This window comes from Arvicanthis niloticus, chromosome 22 (genome assembly GCF_011762505.2).
Source record: "Arvicanthis niloticus isolate mArvNil1 chromosome 22, mArvNil1.pat.X, whole genome shotgun sequence".
NCBI lineage: Eukaryota > Metazoa > Chordata > Mammalia > Rodentia > Muridae > Arvicanthis > Arvicanthis niloticus.
Genome location: NC_133429.1, coordinates 451,021 through 474,568, shown reverse-complemented (window position 1 = coordinate 474,568; position 23,548 = coordinate 451,021). Strand labels below are relative to the sequence as shown.

Here is a 23,548-nt window from a genome sequence, read left to right as displayed (position 1 = left end):
TGTATCCGGTTACATCCTGTAGTACTAATACCCTCTGCCCAAACAGATTTTCTTTTAAATGATCAATACAGTGAGTCATTGGTCTGTTTCGAGGCCTCTGGCTTCTGTTGCATTGTCAATACTGGATCCTCACAGGGACTCCTAGGAGATCCTGTTGTTGCCACATGTCATGGACATCTTGGAGCTTTGGTTCTGGAGAACCAGTCCCTTTATATGTTCCAGCAATTCCTTAATTGGGTAGATGTGAGCCAACTCAAAGCCCTGGATCTGGGCCTGCGAGGTAGTTGAGCTGCCTGATAGCTCTCCCATGCTCAAATCATTTGGGCCATCGCTCTGGTACAAAGACCACTTGGGCCAGCTCTCCAGCACTGCTGAGGCAAGGTCAAGACTGCTCACCTGAGTGCCACAGCTGGGAAGGGGTGGTACCAGCTGCAGGAGGCAAGGGATCCAACTGGAGGAGAGCATATTCCTGGGACCATATTCTACTGCATGGCTGGGTGGGAGCCAGCTCTCCCAAGATCATGCTGTTGGGGCAAGCTCACCTAAACCCAGAACCATCTCTATTGTGCTGCCTGTATAAGGTGCTGCCTGCCCTCCCAAGTACTTCAGAGGGTGATGGGTAGGGTCAGCTCTGCACAGCCCTCAGACATCAACATGGCCTCAGGTGGCATCAGCAGCTACTCATGTCAGGCAGTCCCTCAGAAGTCTTGCTGGAGATAGATCCCAGGGTCCGAAGCATGCCAAGCAAGTATTGTACAAACAGCGATGTCCTCAGCCTCTGTTTCATTTGTTTCTTCATTTAGTTTTTTATTTTATTTATTTTATTTTATTTTTTCAAGACAGGGTCTCATTATGTACTTCTGGTTGTCTTGAAATTCACTATGTAGGCCAGGCCATCCTTGAACTCACAGAGGTCCACCTGTCTCTGCTTCTCTAGTGCTAGGGTAAGAGTCATGAACCACTAAGCTCAGTTTGTACCTTTTGACAGTTTCATACTGTAGACAGGGATGTCCTTTTAATCCCAGCCCTCAAGAGGCAGAGACAGGCAGATCTCTGAATTCAAGGCTTCAAGCCATCCAGAGATACATAGTGAGACCCTCTCTAAAAACAAACAGGAAATATCAGGGGCATTAGTAATTCCAGTATTTGGAACCTGGTTTTGTAGAATGCACGGATTCTTCTAGAAGTGCACGAGGGATGTGAGGAAGGAAGCGGCTTCCTTCTGTACATTCACGTGGCATCTGTATATCCCATTTTCTTTGGCTCAAGGAATAGATATAATTGCCCCATGTTTGGAGTCACCTTTGTTTCAATAAGAACAAAACTTGTAGTGACAGAACCCGTCACACCCCATACTCCACCATTACACATATCAGATGAGAACAGTTACTGTCCATGTTGATGAGGCTGCACACTGGAGCTTGGGTGGTCATTTTCCAAGAGCTAGATTGATCCACTCAAGAGTGACAGTGATGAGGGCTTGTGACCATATTCCATAAGCAAGACTGAAACTGACCAACCACACACACCTCAATGTAGTTGCCTGCAACTACGGTTAACCAGGTTCTCCTGAGAGGAAGCCTGGGAATTAACGGGAATGGAGGGCGAGAGAAACGTGGGGCCGAGACAAAGTATTCTGATCAAGGCCCGAAGTTTAATAATTTGCTTTCACAATAAAGGGGAAGCCCCACCCCCCCAGAGTCTCTTCTCAGTTCAGCACCGGGGCTGGGTAAGGAGATAGCAGTCCAGAAGGTGTCAAGGCTTGCAGGCCTGCTCAGGCCTGGGGGAAGGGCACACCTTAACTGGTCCAATTGCTTATGCACAGCTGTGCCCACCTCAGTTCTGTTTCTAGTGAATCCTGGAGCTCACATCAGTAGTCCTTGCCTCCTTGCTTGATGTTATCACTTTGATAACTCTGTTATTCCCAGACCAATATAAATAAATTATCATATCTCTGCTGCAGAGGGATGACCTTGAAGTCTGGATTGTTATTTTCTAGGGACTGGAATTAAACCCTTGGGCTGGATTCAGTCTCCACCACTATTCTTCATCATTCCTGGTCGCTTTCATTTATCTTCAGGGAACCCTTTGTGGAGCCCAGCCTGCTGGGCCTACTACCTAGGCCAGGCTTTTCATCTGAAAGCCTTGGTAACAACAAGTGAACATTTTCTCAGCTGGGTTGTTTCCTAGGAGTCAGCCTGTTTGCCACTGTGTACCAGAGGTGTCTTGTTTGTTTCTGTGGCTGACATCTACACCTTCACAGTTTCAAAAACTAATTCCAAGTTCTGCTTCAGGTCACAGTGTTCAAGATTGTCCCTGCTCCCACCATCTGCTTCTCCCAACTGCTCCTCCTAAGTGGTTTCTGTGTAGATCAGTGAAGCAGCATTGACCTATTAGCTCTGTTATCTCATTCCTCTACTGGATCACGCCCCACCCTACCCGACCGCGCCCCACCCTTCCTGACCACGCCCCACTCTTCCTGACCACGCCCCACCCTACCTGACCACGCCCCACCCACAGTGTGTTTTTCTGTAAGGACACCTGGATGCCTTGCCTGTGTTGTTTGATCCCTTGTTATGAGCATCAGAGTTATAGCTCTCATCTATCAGGATGATCAAGTCTGATGACAGTCATGCTAGGCTCCTGTCTGCAAGTATTGCACACTATCATTGACAGCATCGGGTGTGCTCCCTCCCATAGCATGTGTCTCAGCTGTTCTCCTGTTTCCCCCAGTGTATTTTGTAGGTAGGACAAACTGTAGGTCGAAGGTTTTGTGGCTTGTATTAGTGTCCTAACTCCTCTATTAGAAGTCTCAGCCCGATTACGGGAGATGGCCTGTTGAGGCTCCGTGTGCTACGATGTTAGCTCCGGTCTTAGCTGTGATCACTGTTGTAGATTCCTCTGATAGCCATGACCCTAGGTTCCTAGGTCATTGGAGCGGTGCCCCCTCCCCCGTTCCAGTTGTCTCTTCCAGTGCTGTCTCCCTGTTTCCCCATTCCTGGTCCCTCCTGTTCCTGTTTCCCCATCTACCCATGCTGTCTAGTCTATTTCCCCTTGTGAGTGAGAGTGAGGAGAACTCCCTTGCTACTCAGCTTCTTGGGGGTCTATGGATTGTGACATGGTTACCCTTTATTTTACACTAATGCCCACATCGTCACGTTTGTCTTTCTCATCTAGATTACCTCACTCAGGATGATCTTTTTAAGTTCCATTTATTAGAGAATCCTGCATATTTATGATATTAGTTTTAGTTAACTGAGTAATTCTCCATTGTGTAAATTTACCACATTTTTAAAAATCCATTCTTCGCTTGAGCTTTTTGCATTTTGTATGTGCCATTTGACAGTGTCATTTGCCTCACAGAAACTTATCAGTTTCATGAGATTCTATTTATTAATTGTTGATTTTAGTATTTGCCTGATGGGTGTTTTGTTCAGAAAGTTTTTTCCTATGCTAATGTGTTGAAGGCTATCCCCCATTTTCTCTTTTATCAGGTAAAGTGTAGCTGGTTTTATGTTGAGGTCCTTGACCCCTTTGGATGTTAGTTTTTGCAGGGTAATAGATGTGACTCTGTTTGCATTCTTCCACATGTAGACATCCTGTTAGACCAGCACCAGTTTTTGAAGATGCTGTCTTTTTTCCCAGTGTATAAATTTGACTTCCTTCTCAAAAATCAAGTGTCCATAGATGTGTGGGTTTGCTTTTGGAATTTCTTCAACTCAATTCCATTAATCTACCTCTTTTTATGCCAATAATATGTGGTTTTTATTACTACTGCTGTGTAGTACAACTTGAAATCAGGGATGGTAATAACCTGTAGAAATTGTTTTATTATACAGGATTTGGCATCCTGTTGGGGCCTAGGCTGTCCCACTTTGGGCGGCCTAAAATGTTGAAGGCCCATACTGCCCGGCTTTGTGGGCCAAAATGTCCTGGACCACTCTATTCCTGTTCCGGCGCCAAAAGTGTTGAGGCCCGAGTTGCCCCACTTTGGGCGGCAAAATAATATTGTGGCCCTCTCCACTCCACGCTTGGCAGCCACTGTTTCCCGGCCCAAGCTGCCACTCCGGTCTGTGGGTCAGGGTTCAGCAAGAGAGAGAGTGAGGACGGACTCGAAGAATGGAGACCAGACATTCAATCCCATTTATTCTTCAGTCTCTCTTCCTAGTCCAAGTCCCAAGTCTTGAGTTCCTAGTTCCTAGTTCCTAGTTGTACTCCTGTTGTTCTCTTCCGAGTGTCTAATGTCTATTCCTACTCCTAGTGTCTGAATCTCTGTTACTCCAAATTGTTCTCTAAGTTGTTCTCTCTGAAGTATCTGATTCTCTGATCTCTCTTCTGTCAGCCTCTCGCCTTTTATATGTCTCACTTCTAAGCCACGCCTCTAAGTCACATCTTTAATCATGTCCTTAGGTCTTGTCTCTAAATCTAATCTCTAAATTACACTCTTAAGTCACACACCTTTAATCTCACACACCTTTAATCTCACACACCTTTAATCTCACACACCCAAGGTATCTAAACCAAGATTATCGGAGTGTGCTCAGCTGTTGTAGGCTATTGTAATCCAAGTCTCATGTCAGGGTATATGGCTCAAGATGGCTGCAAAGCTGATAGCCGCTTTCTGCTAAAAGTCGGCCCCCAACAGTATCCTAAGTTTTTTGTTTTTGTTTTCCTATAAGGTGAATATTGTTCTTTCAAGGTCTGTAAAGAATTGTGTTGGAATTTAATAGGATTTAATTCATTGCATTGAGTCTCTAGATTGCTTTTGGTAAGATGGCCATTTTTACTGTATTAATTCTACCAATCCATGAGCATGGGAGATCTTTCCGTCTTCTGATATCTTCAATTTTTTTTTTCTTCAAAGACTTGAAGTCCTTGTCATACAAGTCTTTCACTTGCTTGGTTGGAGTTACACCAAGATATTTTATACTATTTTTGACTATTGTAAAGGGTATTATTTCCCTAATTTCATTCTCAATCTGTTTATTTTTTGTATATAAGAGGGCTACTGTTTTTTTATGAATTAAGTTTTATCAAGCCACTTCACTGAAGAGTTTATAAACTGTAGGAATTCCATGAAAGAATTTTTAAGTTTGCTTATGTATATTATCATATTGTCTGAATAGTGATTCTTTGACTTCTTTCTTTCCAATTTGTATTCCCTTGATCTCTTTGTTGTCTTATTGCTGTAGCTAAACCCCAAGTACTGTATTGAATAGATACAGTGAAAGCGGGCAGTCTTGTCTTGTTCCTGATGTTAGTGGAATTGCTTTTAGTTTCTCTTCATTTAAATTGGATGTTGACTCTCAGCTTACTGTATATTGCCTTTCTTATATTTAGCTATGTGCCCTTTATCACTGATCTGTCCAAAACTTATCATTAAGTGTTGTGGGCCGAGCTGCCCCACGATTGGTGGCCAAAATGTTGCGGACCGCTCTGTCAATGTTGGAACCTGCACTGCCAAAAGCTTTGGGGGCTAAATTGTTAGAGCCTGCACTGCCCCAAGCTGCTCCAGTCCACAGGTCGGGGTTCAGTAAGAGAGAGAGAGAGAGTGAGGATGGATGTGAAGAATGGAGATCAGACAGAATGTGATTCAATCTCGTTTATTCTTCAGCCTCTCTTCTTCTCTCCAAGTCCCTAGTTCTAGTACCAAGTCTCAGGTCCTAATCTCAGTCCTAAGTTGCTAGTCTCTTTCCCAGTTCCAAGTTACTTCTTCCAAGTGTCTAGTCCAAATGTCTGTCTCAAGTGCCTACTACTTTCTTCTGTCTGCTTCTCACCTTTTATATGTCTCACTTCTAAGCCACACCTTTAAGTCACGCCTTTAAATCACACCTTTAAGTCTCACACACCCAAGGGAAAGTCCTGGGTATCTAAAACAAGATGTTATCAGAGTGTGCTCAGCTGTTGTAGGCTATTGTAAACAAGTCTCTTGTCAGGGTATATGGCTCAAGATGGCTGCAAGGATGATAGCCGCCTATTGTCGGCTCCCCACAATTAAGGGGTATTGGATTATGTCAAAAGCTTTTTCAGGATCTAATTATACGATCATTTTTTCTTTCTGTTTCCTTACATGATGATTTACATTTATTGATTTTTGTATGTTGAACCATCTATTTTCAGGCTTGCTCCTGAGAACCCCTGGAGCTACCACTCTTGTTCCTTCAACAGACCACTGCGTGGCACTCTCGGGGAAAATGCCAGCCAGCAATAGCAACATGGCTGCAGCTGTTCTCGGAGATAGCCAGGAACTCAGGGATAGCTCCCAAGAAAGAGTAATAATGTTTTTAAAATTACAGGCAACACATACATCTCTGGGCGGAAGCCTTCTTGATCATGGTAGATGATCTTTTTCATGTGTTCTTGGATTTGGTTTGCAAGTATTCTATTGAGTATTTTTTATTATATGTACTTCCATATTTTTTTTATTCATATTACATCCCAATTGCAGCCCACTCCTCTCCTTAAAGTTCCATCCTTACAAATCTCTCCCTCCACTCCCTCCTTCCCTTCTCTGAGGAAAAGGGAATGCCTTCCTTGGAGACCACCCCACCTTTGGATGTCTAACCCCAGCAGTACTAAGCGCTTCCTCTCCCACCGAAGCCCAACCAGGCAGTCCAGGTAGAGGAAGTGGATCTAATGGCAGGCAACAGAGTCGGAGACAACCGCTGCTCCAGTTGTTTGGGGACCCATATGAAGACCATATGCACATCTAACACGAATGTGGGAGGACGGGCTAGCTCCAGCTTCTGCATGCTCGTTGGTTTATGGTTCAAGTCACTGTGAATCTCCATGGCCCCAGATTAGTTGATATTCTAGGTGTTCTTGTGATGCCCTTGCCTGATCCTGTTCACTCAGTTCTGCCTCCCACTCCTCAGTTCGCCCCAATCTCTGCCTGCTGTTTGGCTCACTGCCATCTATTTTCATCTGCTTCCGGGTCAGTCCTTTCAGGAGACTGTCTAGGTTCCTGTCTGCAAGCATAGCTGAAATTCATTAATAGTGTCAGGGCTTGGCTCTCTCCCACCGGACAGGTCATATTTTGGGCCAGTCATTGATTGGCCGTTCCCTCAGTCTCTGCTCCATATTTATCCCTACACATCTTGTCAGCAGGAGAAATTTTGGGTTGAAGATTTTGTGGGTGGGTTGATTTTTTTTATTGTATTTTATTGAGTATTTTTACTAATACGTTCATAAGGGAAATTGGTGATTTTCTTTCTGTTGAATCTTCATGTGTTTTAGGTATAATGTTTTCTGCAGCCCCATAAAATGAGTTTTGTAGTGTTCTTTCTGTTTCTATTTTGTGTAATAATTTGAGGAGTATTGGTATTAGCTCTTTAAAACTCAGAATTCTGTATAAAAATCATCTTGCTTTGGGCTTTTTCTGGTTGGGGGATTTTTAATGACTTCTATTTTCCTTGGATCTTATAGGTCTATTTCAACTGTTTATCTGGTCTTGTGTTAACTTTAGTAAGTATTGTCTACTGAGAAAATAATTTTGTTTTAGATTTACCAATTTTGTGGAGTAGAGGTTTTTAAAGTATGACCTAGTGATTCTTCAGGTTTCCTCACTGTCTGTTGTTGTGCTCTCCCCCTTTTTGCTTTTAAAAGTGAGACAGGAGCCATGGGATGATGGTACATTGTTAGTGGGAAATATTTAAAAACAGCCGCTGGTCAAGCCAATGTCTATCTAAGCTGCAGTGGCTCTGCCTAGCTCAGCTGCCATGTTCCGAGGCCAGAGGCCACATGTGCGCCGCAGCTAAAAATGGCCAGCCAGAAACACCAGCCCTGCCACCCACAAGATGCCGGCATGGGAGATGGCTCTGTTAATCTTCCACATTGTCTCTACAAGGCTGGGCAGTGCCCAGACCATCCCGCCATCCACTCGGGCTCAGTAGGAATGAGACTCTAATGCTTAGATTATCCAAAGGATTTATATGTTTGGTAATGCTCAATAACAAGATGCCCACACAATCAGAGGTGTAACCCAATACCCAACCTAGATATATCAACTACCTTAGACTGCTAGAGACAGGTACACGTCTACTTCCATGTTCCCCTCTCTCTTGTCCTCTATCCCCTAGCTCCTCCTCTTCCTTCTCCTCTTCCTCTCCTTACTCCTTCCACCTTAGCCCCTCCCAACTTGCAGGAAAAATATCCCACTACATATCACCCTTCCTGTAAAAAAAACAAAAAAACAAAAAAACAAAAAAACAAGCAAAAAAACCCTTTCTCTCAAAATACAATTAGAGCACAACTATACCAATTTGTATCAGTAAGGAACAAGATAGACCTCATACCCAGTCCATCATTTTTGTTGACTAAACAGAACCTCTGTCATCTCTCCTAACTAAAAGACTTAGTTCTGAAGCAGCCTCTGGTTAGAGTCACTGCCCAGATGTATGGTGAACTGTCCTCTCTTGAGGACCCAAATTCTCAGAGGGGCCCACAGTAAACTGTTCCTGTCACAGAAGAGCTGAATAAGGAGCTGATGGCTGTAGAGACTCAGTCTTCAGCCTGGATACTGTGTAAGTCTGTGTAAGCGCTGTCTTCGAAGGCCTGAGATAACGTCTAGACAACATAGGCAGACCTTGGATCATATTGATAATAATTTGATCAGGCAGACCCTATTTCATAATTCTTACTCATTTTATTACAAATTTCTTTGCTTTCTGCCTTGCCTCTCCTTTCTTCGTGGTTATTTATTTATTTGCCAACTCGGAGTACAGTTAGCTGTTTGATCCAAAAGCATGCTTAGGGGATAAGCGTTTCCATGAAAACCTCTTCAGTTGTACCTGCTTTATTCTAAGGAAGCCGTGTGGAGATAACTGATGAGTTGGTAGGAGGTAATCGGTGAATGCTTTGCTTCCTGTTGTCACCCTGGCTGTGTGATAAAAGGAGGTCTGTTGTGGTCAATGGTTACACTACCACACAGCTAGCTAACTGGTTAGAATTGTTTAGGTTTGGGTGCTTTTTTGTTTTCTTTATTGTTTTGAGTCTTCTTTTTAACATTCTGAATTTGGGCCATTGAGATATCTGTGAAAACATACCACAGCACATGGCTGAAGGTGAAAGTACAGGTTGGAGGAGTGGGTTCTCTCCTGGGGAATGACCACAGGCTCTCAGAGTTGGCTGCAAGTGCAGTTGCGCAAGCAGACATGTAGCCAGCTCTGTATTGCTTTCCCTGCTAATCCTCCTATTTCAGTCCATTGGTTGAATGTACTAGATATACAATGTGTGTCTCAGACCTGCTCAGGCAGTGTTTACACAGCACTCAGCCTGAAGACCGTGTCTGCCTTATTTGCTGACCTCTTTTGTGGCAGGAAGTTTATTATGGCCAGTTTTTACTTCTGAGAATCTGGGAACACGAGAGTGGAAGTTCACCTCACATGTGCCATTCTAGTTTCACTTTGGAAGTACAGTACTTGGTACTTCTTTGTGTAGCAGACATCTGTCCATTGGGCCTTAATCAGATAGTTATTTTCAGGCCGGGTCTACTTATGTGCGTAGGATTTTTGTCAACTCAGAAGCTGTACCCTGGTGTGTGAGAGGCCACAGTCTACTCATGAGGAAAAGCCACAGAAGAAAACAGGGATTCCTTTCAAGGACAGGTGGGAAAAGTCAGATACACTGCATTTCATCAGTCCTGTGTGGTCCCATATGGTTCCCTGAATTCACGTGAGGGCTCATGCAGTTGCCTGGAGGTCTACTGAGGTCCTGTGAGAGGTCTCTGCACCTCCCAGGCAGAGACAGGACCTGTGAATGGCGTTGCTCATCTGTCCGTGTGGACTCACCTTTGCTGCTGACGTCACCGTGTGGTGACGCCCTCAGAGCCCTCCGTTGCTCCCATGGAAGGCAGTTCGGTAGCTGACAGAGAGCAACCATTTCTTTAGTATCTTCTAAAAGTTCTGCACCATTTTTTGTTTGTTTATATTTTTACTTGATCAAATTAGATTTTTGTACTCGTCAAGCTTTAGCAGAGGGTATTATTTTCAGACCATGATGGCTTGCATCCGTAACATTGATACTGATCTCCTGCATCGCTGAATGGCACGTGTACAACATTCTCCCTATATTTGTGTATATTTTCACGTCTTTTTAAGTTTTGAAACGTGTGTGGCACTTCTGCATATGTGTGTATGAATTTGCACCGCTTACGTGAGCTGTTTACTGAAGTCAGGAGAGAGCACTAGAGTCTTGACCCGGGATCAGGACTGGTTGGAGCCTCCAAGTGAGTGCTGGGATCGACCCAGGTCTTCAAAAGCATTAGGTGATCTGATCTGTTGACACATCTTTAGGATACACGTTTACTATACTAATAATTTTGAGAACACTTTGATCTGTAACTTATTAAAAATGCATTCCTTTGTAGGAATATCAGATTAGCTCTACAGTTTAGAAGGGGTAACTCAGCCGGGCAGTGGTGGCGCACGCCTTTAATCCCAGCATCTGGGAGGCAGAGGCAGGCGGATTTCTGAGTTCGAGGCCAGCCTGGTCTACAAAGTGAGTTCCAGGACAGCCAGGACTACACAGAGAAACCCTGTCTCAAAAAAAAAAAACAAAAAAAAAAAAATAAAAAAAAAAAAAAAAAAGAAAAAAAAAAAACCCCAAAACAACAAGGGGTAACTCCAGATTTTGATAAACAAGTACAGAATTGGAGTGAATATTTAAATCATTGGAGGAAATTCCAGCGATCCCCTGCACGCCCTATCTTTTTTGCTTTGTTTGAGACAGGGTCTCAGTGTTTACATTGACTATCCAGGAAATCTCTACATGACTGGGCTGGCCTGGAAATCAGTTTCACTCTTTTCTTTCTCCTGCAGTTTGGGATTAAAGGCAGGCACTGCTGAGTCCATATCGTCCATTCTCTTTTGAAGTTAATAATTTTGATACAATTTTGCTGATATTTACTAAACACTGTTGCTCTGTTTGTATGTCTGTTACTCTGCATCTCTCCTGCAATGTTGTATCCTCCTATTCAGTTGGTGTAGAAATAGCACCATCCTCAGTTTTTAATTTTTCATTGTATATATTTATCAGTTTTATTTTATTATATATTTATGAGTTTGTGACTACATTTGAAATTCTATTACATGGAATTAATATGGCTAGATGATAGAATTATGTAAATATATTCTCAATGAACTATACTTTTACTACTCACTAAGACACCATTTCTATTATGTATTTGTATGGCATCTTTTAGGCTGCGGTGAGCTATGAGGATGTGCATGTGAACTTCACTCAGGAAGAGTGGGCTTTGCTGGATCCTTCCCAGAAGAGTCTCTACAAGGATGTGATGCTGGACACCTACTTGAACCTCGCTGCTATAGGTAAGAACTAGAGTTTTCCTCCACTTTTTACCTTAAGGAGACAAGCCTTTCTTGGAGATTGGTGCTCTTCTATGGTTTTTATCTTGAAAGAGGAAGAGTGTGATGAATTAATCAGGCATTGATCTGAGATTCATTGAAGATAGTAATTTCAGTTTTTCACAATTTTCATAAATACACATTTTCTGGTGCTGTATTTTAGGCTATAAATGGGAAGACTGCAATACTGAAGACCGTTGTCAATGTTCTGGAAGACATGAAAGGTAATTTTCATGTGCAAGCTGATATAGATAGATGATAGATAGATAGATAGATAGATGATAGATAGATGATAGATAGATAGATAGATACCTCTGAAGAAGTATTAATGCACCCTGAAGTTTTTTAAAATTTATTTTCTCATGAAAAATGGTTCTTGAAGTGATCATAATTTTTTTACTACATTATTTTACTTATTTACATTTGTCTCCTTTCCCTCTGTGAGTTGTATTATAGGTATTCTGTACATTTTGGCTAATATCCATTTATCAGTGAGTACATACCATGCATGTCCTTTTTGGTCTGTGTTACCTCATTCAGGATGAATTTCTAGTTCCATCCATTTGCCTACAAAATCCATGAAGTCCTTGTTCTTAATGGCTGAATAGTACTCCATTGTGTAAATAAATACATTTTCTGTATGCATTGTTCAGTTGAGAGACATCTGGGTTGTTTCCAGCTTCTGACTATTGTGAATAAGGCTGCTGTACACATAGCAGTGGGAAATCTTCCTGTCCTTCTGGTTTGGTGGAGCATCTTTTGGGTATATGCCCAGGAGTGGTATAGCTGGGTCTTCAGGTAATGGTCAGATTGATTTCCAGACTGGTTGTACCCAGTATGCAATCCCACCAGCAACAGAGGAGTGTTCCTCTTTCTCCACATCCTTACCAGCATGTGCTGTCACTTGAGTTTTTGATCTTAGCCAGTCTGACTGGTATACGGTGGATCTCAGGGTCATTTTGATTTGCAGTTCCCTGATGACTAAGGATGTTGAACATTTCTTTAAGTGCATCTCAGCCATTGGAAATTCCTCTGTTGTGAATTATCTGTTTATCTCTATACCCCATTTTTAATTGGTTTATTTGATTTGTTGGAGTCTAACTTCTTGAGTTCTTTATGTATTTAGGATATTAGTCCTTTGGATATTAGTTGGATGTAGGGCTAGTGAAGATCATTTTCTATCTGTAGGATACCGTTTTGTCCTGTTTACAGTGTACTTTGCCTTACAGAAAGAAGCTTTGCAGTTTCATGAAATCCCATTTATCAGTTGTTAGTTTTAGAGCCTGAGCCATTGGTGTTCTGCTCAGGAAAATCTCCCACATGCCAATGTGTTCAAGGATATTTCCCAGTTTCTCTTCTGTTGGATTCAGTGTATCTGGTATTATGTCGAGGTCCTTGATCCACTTGGATTTGAGCTTTGTATAAAGTGATAAATATGGATCAATTTGCATCTTCTACATGTAGACCACCAGTTAGACCAGCAGCATTTGTTAAAGATGCTTTCATTTTGCCACTGTCTGGTTTTAGCTTCTTTGTCAAAGATCAAATGTCTGTGTGGGTTTATTTCTGGGTTGTCAATGCTATTCCATTGATTGACCTGTAGGTCTCTGTACCAATGCCATGAGATTTTCATCACTATTGCTCTGTAGTACAGCTTGATGTCAGTGATGGTGATTCTCCAGAAGTTCTTTTATTTTTCAGGATTGTTTTGGCTATCTTGGGCTTTTTTTTTCCCATATGAAGTTGAGAATTGTTCTTTCCATGTCTTTGAAGAATTGAGTTGGAATTTTGATGGGGATTGCATTGAATTTGTAGATTGCTTTTGGTAAGATGGTCATTTTTATTGTGTTAATTCTACTGATCCAGGAATGTGGGAGATCTTTCCATCTTCTGATATCTTCTTCAATTTCTTCAGGACTTTCAGTTCTTGTCATACAGACCTTTCACTTGCATGGTTAAAGTTACATGAAGATATTTTATATTATTTGTGGCTATTGTGAAGGGTGTTGCTCCTCTAATTTCTTTCTCAGCCTGTTTATCATTTGTATTAAGGAAGGCTACTGATATGTTTGAGTTAATTTTATATACAGACACATTGCTGAAGTTGTTTATCAGCTGTAGAGGCCCTCAGCTCCTTTTTTGGGTCACTCATGTATACTGTCATATCATCCACAAATAGTGATACCGTGACTTCTTCCTTTCCAATTTGTACCCCTTTGTCTCCTTTAGCTGTCTAATTGCTCTAGCTTGAACTTCAAGTACTGTGTTGAATAGATAGGGAGAGAGTGGATGGCCTATCTTGTCGCTGACTATAGTGGGGTTGCTTCTGGTTTCTCTTCATTTAGTTTGATGCTGGCTGTTAGTTTCCTGTATATTGCTTTTATCATGTTTGGTTCTGTGCCATGAACTCCTGATCTCTCCAAGACGTGTAAAATGAAGAGGGGTTGATTTTTGTCAAAGGCTTTTTCAACATCTAATGACATGATCATGAGATTTTTTTTTTCTTTGAGTTTGTTTATATACTGGATTACATGGATGGAATTTTGTATATTGCACCATCCCTGCATCCCTGGGATGAAGCCTACTTGATTATGGTGAATGATGGTTTTGGTGTGTTCTTGGATTCAGTTTGTGAGAATTTTTTTGAGGACTTTTGCAATTGTATTTATAAGCAAAATTGGTCTGAAGTTCTTTTTCTTTGTGTGGTTTAGATAACACAGTAACAGTGGCTTTACAGAAGGAAGTAGGTAGCATTCCTTCTGTTCTATTTTGTTGATTAATTTGAGGAGTATTGGTATTAGCTCTTCTTTGAAGGTGTGGTTGCATTCTGCACTAAAACCATCTAATCCTTGGCTGTATTTGGTTGGGAGATTTGTTGGCTGCTTCTTTTTCCTTAGGGGTTATGGGACTGTTTAGATTGTTTACCTGATCCTGATTTAACCTTGCTATATGGTATCAGTCTAGAAAATCATGCATTTCATGTAGGTTTTCCATTTTTGTCTGGTATATATAGACTTTTGTACTAAGAGCTGCTGATTTTTTAAATTTCCTCAGTTTCTGTTGTTATGTCTCCCTTTTTTAATTTTATTAATTTTGATACTGTCTTTGTACCTTTTAGTGAGTTTGACTAAGGGTTTATCTATTTTTTTGTTTTTCTCAAAGAACCAACACTTGGTTTTGATGATTCTTGGTATTGTTCACTTTGTTTCTAATTGGTTGATCTCAGCATTGAGTTTGATTAGTTCCTGCCATCTTTCTCTTGGGAGTGTTTGCTTCTTTTTGTTCTAGAGCTTTCAGGTGTGCTGTTAACTCCATTTTTTTTTTTTATAAAGGCACTTATGAATTTTCTTCTTAGCACTGCTTTCCTTATATCCCATAAGTTTAGGTGTGCTGTGCCTTCATTTACAACAAATTCTAGAATATCTTTAATTTCTTTATTTCTTCCCTTATCACGTTATCATTGAGTAGAGGGTTGTTCAGTTTCCATGAGTATGTGGGCTTTCTGTTGTTCTTGTTGTTATTGAAGTCCAGCCTTAATCTATGGTGGTTTGATAGAATACATGGGGTTATTTCAGTCTTCTCGTACCTGTTGAGGCTTGTTTTGTGTCCAATTATATGATCAGTTTTGGAGATTGTTCCATGAAGTGTTAAAAAGAATTTTCTTTTCAGGGGTCAGAATGTTCTGTAGATACCTATTCATAACTTCTATTAGTTTCACTGTGTCTCTGTTTAGTTTCTGTTTCCATGATCTGTCCATTGGTGAGAGTGGGGTGTTGAAGTCTCCCACTATTATTGTGTGAGGTTCAATGTGTGTTGTGAGCTGTAGTAACATTTCTTTTATAAACGTGGGGGCCCTTAGATGTTCAGAGTTCAGACTTCATCTTGGTGGGTTTTTTTTGGGAGTTTGAAGTTTCCTTCCCCATCTCTTTTGATAACTTTTAGTTGAAAGTTTATTTTATTAGATCTTATAACGGTGACTCCAACTTGTTTCTTGGAACCATTTGCTTGAAGAACTTTTTTCTTCCCTTTACTCTGAGGTAGTATCTGTCTTTTTTGCTGAACTGTGTTTCTTGCATGCAGCAAGCCCCCTTTTCCTTTTCAAGTCTGTTAGCCTGTTTCTGTTTATTGGGGGAATTGAGAGATATTAAGACCAGTGATTTCTTGGTTTGTTGTTGTTGGAGGTGGTATTATGTGTTTGTGATTCTCTTTTTGGGGGTTTGTTGTGAGATAAGTAATTTCTTGTGTTTTCCTGGGTGTAATGTTTCTTTTTGTTGAAGATTTGCTTCTAGTATCCTCTGTAAGGGCTGGATTAGTAGAAAGATATTGTTTAAATTTGGTTTTGTCATGGAATATCTTGGTTTCTCTATCTGTGATTTTGATGGTTTGTATACTCTTGGCTCAGGGAGTGGCACTATTGGGAGGCTTTGGAGTAAGTGTGTCACTGTGCACATGGGCTTAAGACCCTCACCCTAGCTGCCTGGAAATGAGTATTTTCTAGCAGCTTCCAGATGAAGATGTAGAACTCTCATCTCCTCCTTGATGATCATAGACTAAACCTCTGAACCTGTAAGCCAGCCTCAATTAAATTTTGTCCCTTGTAAGACTTGCATTGGTCATGATGTCTGTTCACAGCAGTAAAACCCTAACTAAGACAATGATGATTGAGAGTTTTGCTGGGTATAGTATTCTGGGCTGGCATTTGTGTTCTCTTAGTATCTGGATGACATCTGTCCAGGACCTTCTGGCTTTTAGAGTCTCTGTTGAGAAGTCTGGTGTAATTCTGATAGGTGTGCTTTCATATGTTACTTGGCATTTTTACCTTACAGCTTTTAATATTCTTTCTTTGTCCTGTGCATTTAGTGTCTAGGTTAGGTTTGTTTTCTTATGTGATTTTGTTGAAGATGTTTTCTGGCCCTTTGAACTGGAAATCTTCATCTTCTATTATTATTTTTAGGTTTGGTCTTTTCATTGTGTCCCAAATTTCCTGGATGTTTTAGATTAGAAACTCTTTTTAAAATTTTTAAAAAGAGATTCTGGGTCTTTATTAGCAAGTCCAGCCAGCAGTCCCCTTGACTCTGGGGCTAATCCCAGCCCAGCTGAGAACAGTTAGTGTGTGTGTGTGTGGGGGGGGGGGAAGCGTGGTTCAAGGGGGGTTCTATGACAGAGGTACTAATGGGTCTCTTCAAAACGTGTGTACCAATTGGACTGCAGGCAGAGTCTGCACAATCTGGATGGAGGGCAAGCTTTGGGGGGCCATGACCCTTGGTCCAGCCACTGCGGGGACCACTTGTACCATCTGGGACGGGGGAGGTACGGGCATCCCCACAGGGGTAGAGACCGGGCCAGGTGCTGGTAGGGTCAGGAGTTGCAGTGTTGTGGTTCCTCCTGCAACGCTATTTATTAGCAGATCAGTAGCTGGGGCGCTCCGAATAATGAGGAGTTTCTGTCCTTACGGGCCAGTGGCAGCTGGCTCTGTCAGTCCAGGGGAAAGTGCTTCTACCTCCTGCACACAGAGGCTGGTCTGCTCGCCATCAGCTCCACTCAGCACCAGCACACTCTGCAGCCCCTCGTCTGTCTGCAATGTCTCAAACAGGACATCCTGGACCATACCAGCGCTGGCCTCACTGTCTCTCACTTCCCCAGGACCAGGGCCGGTCAGCAACTCTTCAGCTGCCCCACTCTGAACCACCAGCAGGTTTGGAGCCTCTGTAGTCACACCTCCTCCACTAGAACTGGAGACTTGGCCTGTCAGGGGCTGGAGCTGGACTGTAGTCACTTCCTGTGCTGGTTGTAGCTGGACCGTAGTCACTTCCTATGCAGGCTGTAGTTGGACGGTAGCTACTTCCTGTGCTGGCTGAAGCCGAACCCCACTCACTTCCTGTGGTCCTGCCTCCCCACTCCCTACATTCTGCAGAACAGTGAGGCTCTGCCCTCCCCCGCTAGCCCTTGCATTGCCCCCTCCTTGCATTCCCACACTACCTGGGCCTGGAAATCACATTACCCCTGTCCCCTGCCCAGCTTTCCCAACAGTCCGAGGCCCCGGCCTTGCAGCACTGTTGCCTGAACCTCCAGCACTAGCCGGAGGCGGCAGAATGAGTTTAGGGGGTAAAGGCAGTGGCGGTGGAGGGGTAGGGGGTTGGACACTGCTAGGAATCAGCTGGAGGCCCTGGGCAGTCTGTACCAGGAGAAATGTCTGAGAACTGGGGGCAGCTGGGCCTGGGGGGCGTAGCCTGGGCTGTGCCCCCAGCTACTTTGAGTGAAAGTGTGGCCTGTAGGTTGGGGAGAACATGAACATCTTGAGCGACCAGTGGAGTTGGAGCTGCAGCCAATGGGACAAGGGGCTGTGATGCTGCAGCGGGGCCGGTGGTGCCTGAAGTTGTGGTAGCTGGGGTGTGCGTCCTCAGATGCCGCTGCAGGTAGGCGGCCACAAATGGGGCAGGCAAAAGGGTGCTCTGCAGAGTGGGCGCTGGTGCAGCTGCAGGTTGGAGGAGTGTGTGAAGGTCTTGGGGCAGAGCGGGCAACAGAAGGGTTGCTCGCCCGTGTGCACACGTTGGTGCTGCTGCAAGTTGGAGATCTGTGCGAAGCTCTTGCCACACATGCTACACGAGTGGGGCTGCTCGCCAGTGTGCATGTACCAGTGGCACCGCAGGCACGAAGTGTTATGGAAGGCTTTGCCACATTCAGTGCAGGCATAGGGCCGCTCGCCCGAGGGAAGTCGCAGATAGTACTGGTAGTGGGGTAGTGGGACGACCACTTGAAGGTGAGGCCGCACTGGCCACAGGTGAAGGCTCGCAGGCCCTTGCGCACACGCTGGTGGATGGCTCTTGATGGCTTTGCCGCACTCCCCGCACTGGTAGGGCCGCTCACCAATGTGGTCCCGCAAATGGTAGCGCAGCCGGGAAGAACCCTTGAAGGCCTTGCTACAGTCTGCACATTTGTAAGGCGGCTCTGCAGAAACCGGGGCAGGCGGAGGAGGAGGTGGAGCAGGAGTGGCTGGGGCTACAGGTTCCTGGGGACAGGTGACCTCCGCAACCTCAGCCTGGGGAGGCGGGCGACCCGCTGCTGCCTCCTCCACGTGGCACTGCTGGTGAGCCAACGGGCTGGCCAGTTGTGGGAAGGCACCGTCACAGCTAGCACAGCGAAAGGCCTGTCCACTGGCTGCACCATGGCTGTGCTGGTGACGGGACAGGACAGCCATGGTCCGGAAGGACTTCCCGCAAGGAAGCTAGCAAAGCTAGGAGGCCTGTAGTGGCAGGTGGGGGCTGTGGCAGAGCGGAGTCAGCCTGGGGCAGCTCAGCAGGCACATCCTCAGACCGGGAGGCCACAGTGGGCCCCGGGCATAGCTGGTGCTCCAAGAGGAGCTTCCCAGGGCTGAAGCCCTGCTCGCAGCCATCGCAGCGGTGCACTAGCTCCACTGTAGTCTCAGCAGCAGCCAAAAAGAGTTCGGGCACCACAGGTGGGGGCTGGGGGGGCGGGGCTGGAGGCTCAGGCGGGCTGCGGGGCTGCAAGTAGGCATCAGAGACCAGAACCTTGGTGTCAGCTCTGCTGGCCTCTGCTGTGGGGGCGGGGGCAGGGGTGGGGCCTGGGGCAGGGCCGTGGGTGCGGTGGTGCAGCTGCAGGTTGGAGGAGTGTATGAAGGTCGTGGGACAGAGTGGGCAACGAAAGGGGCGCTCGCCCGTGTGCACGCGTGCGTTGGTGCTGGCGGAGATTGATACTCTGAGTAAAGCTCTTCCCACAAATGCCACAGGTGTAAGGGCGTCCTCCGGGGTGCACGTGCCAGTGGCGCCGCAAGCTGGATGAGTTCTTGAAGGTCTTGGGGCAGTCAGGGCACGGGTAGGGCCGCTCACCCGTATGCTGTCTCAAGTGGTATTGGTAATGGGATGACTACTTGAAGGCCAGACCACACTGGGCGCTGGTGAAGGCTCGCAGGCCCGTGTGCACACTTTGATGGATCTGCAGCAAGGAGGAGCGCTTGAAGGCTTTGGGGCAGTCAGGGCACTGATAGGGCCGCTCGCCTGTATGGCCCCGCTGGCGGTAGAGTAGAGCTGAGGAACTCTTGAAGGCTTTGGGGCAGTCCAGGGGCATTTTTTCATAGGGCCGTTCACCTGTGTGAGTGCGCTGACGGTGCAGAAGCAGAGATGACCACCTGAAGGACTTGCCACATTCCTTGCACTCATACTGAGCAGCAGGGGTGAATGCTGGGGCAGTGGGACCTGGCTTTTCCCCAGTTCCCTCTGTGGTGGAAGCTGGCGCCATGTCCACGTGGGAGGTGGCAATCACACTTGTAGTCCCAACGTCCCCCAGCTCCTTGCTACTGAGTCTTTTCTTTAAGCATATCTCCTAGTTGCAGATGGCTGACTGTCTTTCCAGTGACCACCATAGCCTTTGGGCTGGATCCTTCTAAACCTGTGGCCCTGGTCAGGGGGTCAGGGATGGGGATCAAGGAGAACCCCAGGGCCTTCCCGCGGGGTCTGATGGGAAGCGGGGCAGCACAGCACTGCAGGACCCGCGCCCGGGAGGGGGTGGGGGCGCGCTTCCTCCCAGATTAGGAACTTTTCTATTTACCTTGACAGATGTGTTGATTTCTTTTCTGGTATCTTCTACGCCTGAGATCCTCTCTTCCATCTCTTGTATTGTGTTGGTGTATTCTGTAGTTCCTGATCTCAGTCCTAGGTTCTTCATCTGTTTATCTCTGGTTTTAACAGGCCTGGGTTTCTCAGGCTGTGGCAGACCTCCTTGGAGGCAGGTAGAGCTGTGTGACCTGGGTTATAGCCTCCTGGGAAGCACGCAATGGTGTCTCAGATTAGGGCAGGGCGACTATGTCCCTGTGTCCTTGTGTCCCTAGTAGGATAGACCTCCTGGGAGACAGGCTGGCTTTGGAGTCTGCAAGCAGACATGTCAATTTGTGTTCCTGGTTATGGCAGACCTTCTGGGACACAGATGGGCTGTTTTTCTGGTTATTACAGACCTCCTGGGAGACAGGTATGCTGTGCTCTGAATTATGGGAGAAAGGTAGCTTGTGGGGTCAAGGAGCAGACAAAGCTCTCTAATCTGCCATGGGTTCAAGTGGCACCCTGAAGTTGTAATGAAAAGCAGCAGTGTAAACATGTGCAGCTTTGTGCTGATTATTAAAACCTTGCAAGAACATTTATCCCAATTTCAGTTAGATGATCATTGTGTGTAGAACATTTCTTTACAAAAGTTCGGTGGTTTGAATTGGTGTACCCTGCATAGAATTATGTGTTTTAATGCTTAGCCCATAGTGATTGGTATTATTAGAAGGTCCGGCCTCGCTGGAGGAGGTGTGGCTTTGTTGGAGGAAGCTTGTTACTGTGAGGTGGGCTTTGAGGTCTTCCATACTCAAGCTATGCCCAGTGATACAGAATCTCCTTCTGTTGCCTAAGGATTAAGATGTAGACCTCTCAACTCTTGTCTTCAACAACATGCCTGCCTGTATGGCACTATGTTTCCCTCCATGACAATAATGGACTAAACTTAAGAGTTACTGTTGTCATGGTGTCTTTTTACAGCAAAGACAAAAGCAAAACAAGAAGCTGGCATTGGTGGCAGATACCTTTAATTCCAGCACTCAGGTGGCAGAGGCAGGTAGGTCTCTAAGAGATGGATGCTAGCCTGGTCTATAGAGTGAGTTCCAGGACAGCCAGGAAGGTTTCTCTTTCTGTGAAGAGAAACCCCCTTCCCCCAAAATGAATGAATGGAGACTAGGAAACAGTGCCATAACTGATGTCACAATTTTAGTCATATACATGTGAGTCCATGATGTAGAGCTGTCTATCCGCTTAGTTTCTTATTACCTAATTATTATAAAAGGCATACACATTAATAAAGAGATTAATGTATATCTAAGATCTTTTATAAGCAAATCATGCATATTAAATCTAGTGTCCCTTTTATATTTATATTGACTTTCCCTAGTTTAGTGAGAGGAACAGTTCATGAAAGAAAATGCTTTTGTGTTTGACAAGCCTGAATCCCTATACCTATTTGTATCTATGAGACACAAACGGTTATACTATGTAAATGCAATGTGAAAATATTTTATTTGTTATCCTTCATTTAATAGGCATATCATCTGTCACTCTGGATACAAGCCATGTGAGGATAAGCGATATAAAAAGAAGCAATGTACCCCTGTCTCTCCCAGAACAATTAGACAATATGTAGTAGTCCCCACTCTGAGAAGACATGATGACTGTGATGCAAATTTACAGTTAACTGGTTTTCCGACTTCCATGGCAGTGCATCAACAAACTCACACTGGAGAGAAACCTCGTGAGTACAGGGAATGCAGAAGTCCATCTGTCTATACTGGTCCACTCTGTACCTGTCATGTGACTCACAGAATAAGGAAATACTATGCATATAATCAGTGTGGTAAAACCCTGAGTTCTTCCGGTTCTTTTCTAGGACATGAAAATATTCTGGGGAGAAAAGGAAGTGACAAATGTGAGCTGTGTACTCAAGGCTGTAACCATCACAGGTGTCTTCACACATGCAAAAGAACCGGTAGTGAGGAAGATCCCTGTGAATATAATCAACGTGATAAAGACTTCAGATCTAATTCATCTTTAAAATTACACAAAAGAACTCATTTGGAAATAGAACTTTATAAAGATAATCAGAGTGATAAAGGCTTTGCAAATCATAGTCTTTATCAAGAGCCTAGATCTCACTCTAAAGAGAAGAGGTGTGGCTATGACCGGTGTGCTAAAACCTTTGCCTGTCCTAATTGTCTTCAAATACATGAAAGAATTAATTTGGAGAAACCCTTTGAATGTAATCAATGTAGTAAAGCTTTTGCATATAAAAGTCATCTTCACAGGCATGAAAAGATTCATACTGGAGAGAAACCCTATGGATGTAATCACTGTGGTAAAGCTTTTGCATGTAACAGTTATCTTCAAATGCATGAAAGAAGTCACACTGGAGAGAAACCCTATGAATGTCGTCAATGTGGTAAAGCCTTTTCACGTAACAGTCATCTTCACCGGCATGAAAGAAGTCACACTGGAGAGAAACCATATGGATGTAATAAATGCGGTAAAGCTTTTGGTTGCAACAGTAATCTTCAAAGGCATGAAAGAAGTCACACTGGAGAAAAACCCTATGGACATAAACAATGTGGTAAAGCCTTTGTACAGAAGAGTAATCTTCATAGTCATGAAAGAAGTCTTACTGGACAAAAGCCCTGTGAATATAATCAAAGTGGTAAAGCGTTTGCACGAAATAGTCATCTTTTCCGTCATGAAATAAACCATAGTCGAGAAAAATCCTATGGATGTAGTCAGTGTGGTAAAGCCTTTGGACGTAACAGTAATCTTCAAAGGCATGAAAGAAGTCATACTGGAGAGAAACCTTATGAATGTAATCAGTGTGGTAAAGCCTTTTCACAGAACAGTCATCTTCATAGGCATGAAAGAAGTCACACTGGGGAGAAACCATATGAATGTAATCAATGTTTTAAAGCCTTTGCATGCAAAAGTGACCTTCACAGGCATGAAAGAAGACACACTGGAGAAAAACACTACGGATGTAAACAGTGTGGTAAAGCCTTTTCACAGAACAGTCATCTTCATAGGCATGAAAGAAGTCACACTGGACAAAAAGCTTATGAATGTAATGAGTGTGGTAAAGCCTTTGCGTATTGTAGCAACTTTCAAAAGCCTGATAGAATTCATATTGGTAAAAAGCATGAACCTAGTGTGTGAGGTAAAGCCTTGCATTCCACATACATTTTTCCCATTGAGCTATCTCTCTGGGGCTTGAGTAAGATGAGTAGAAGAAATATTGTCCATTATTAAAATATTGTCTCCTTTACAAATTGTAAACATATTGTCATCCAAGGATTCAGGAACAAGCAATTTGAGTAATAAAACTTATTCCAAGTGGAACTGATGTTTACGCTGTCATTCATCATGTTTTGGGTTACTGTGGGTCTTCCCTTCCTCCGAGGTTGTTAGTCTCCAGCCCATGATGGTGTAGGGTACAGGGTTCAGAATGGCGTAGATATGCTGGATGACTTTTGGGATCAGCTGCAGTAAGGCAATTTCACTTTATTGGGGGTGAGCAAGGACTATACAGATCTTGGTGAGTGGGTAGGGATTTCCAGGGTGGGTGTATGTTACTGTCTGGGGCTGAAGTGCTGGCAATGTTTTATTTGCATG

At 44.2% G+C, this 23,548-nt stretch overlaps 1 protein-coding gene and 1 pseudogene across 2 annotated transcripts in view; one reads left to right on the top strand and one right to left on the bottom strand.

Moving 5' to 3' along the window:
• The window catches only part of LOC143435760 (uncharacterized), a 35,230-nt gene extending 11,945 nt beyond the window's left edge, over nucleotides 1–23,285 (top strand). For both annotated transcript variants that reach the window (XM_076919219.1, XM_076919220.1), the window contains exons 2-4: nucleotides 11,201–11,327; nucleotides 11,527–11,587; nucleotides 21,448–23,285. In XM_076919219.1, the coding sequence (XP_076775334.1) occupies nucleotides 11,201–11,327; nucleotides 11,527–11,587; nucleotides 21,448–23,092 (1,833 nt within the window). In that variant the 3' untranslated portion in view covers nucleotides 23,093–23,285. The remainder of the gene's footprint in view (nucleotides 1–11,200; nucleotides 11,328–11,526; nucleotides 11,588–21,447) is intronic.
• LOC143435754 (zinc finger protein 628-like) lies at nucleotides 16,546–19,634 on the bottom strand (annotated as a pseudogene).
• Nucleotides 23,286–23,548: the final 263 nt, after the last annotated feature.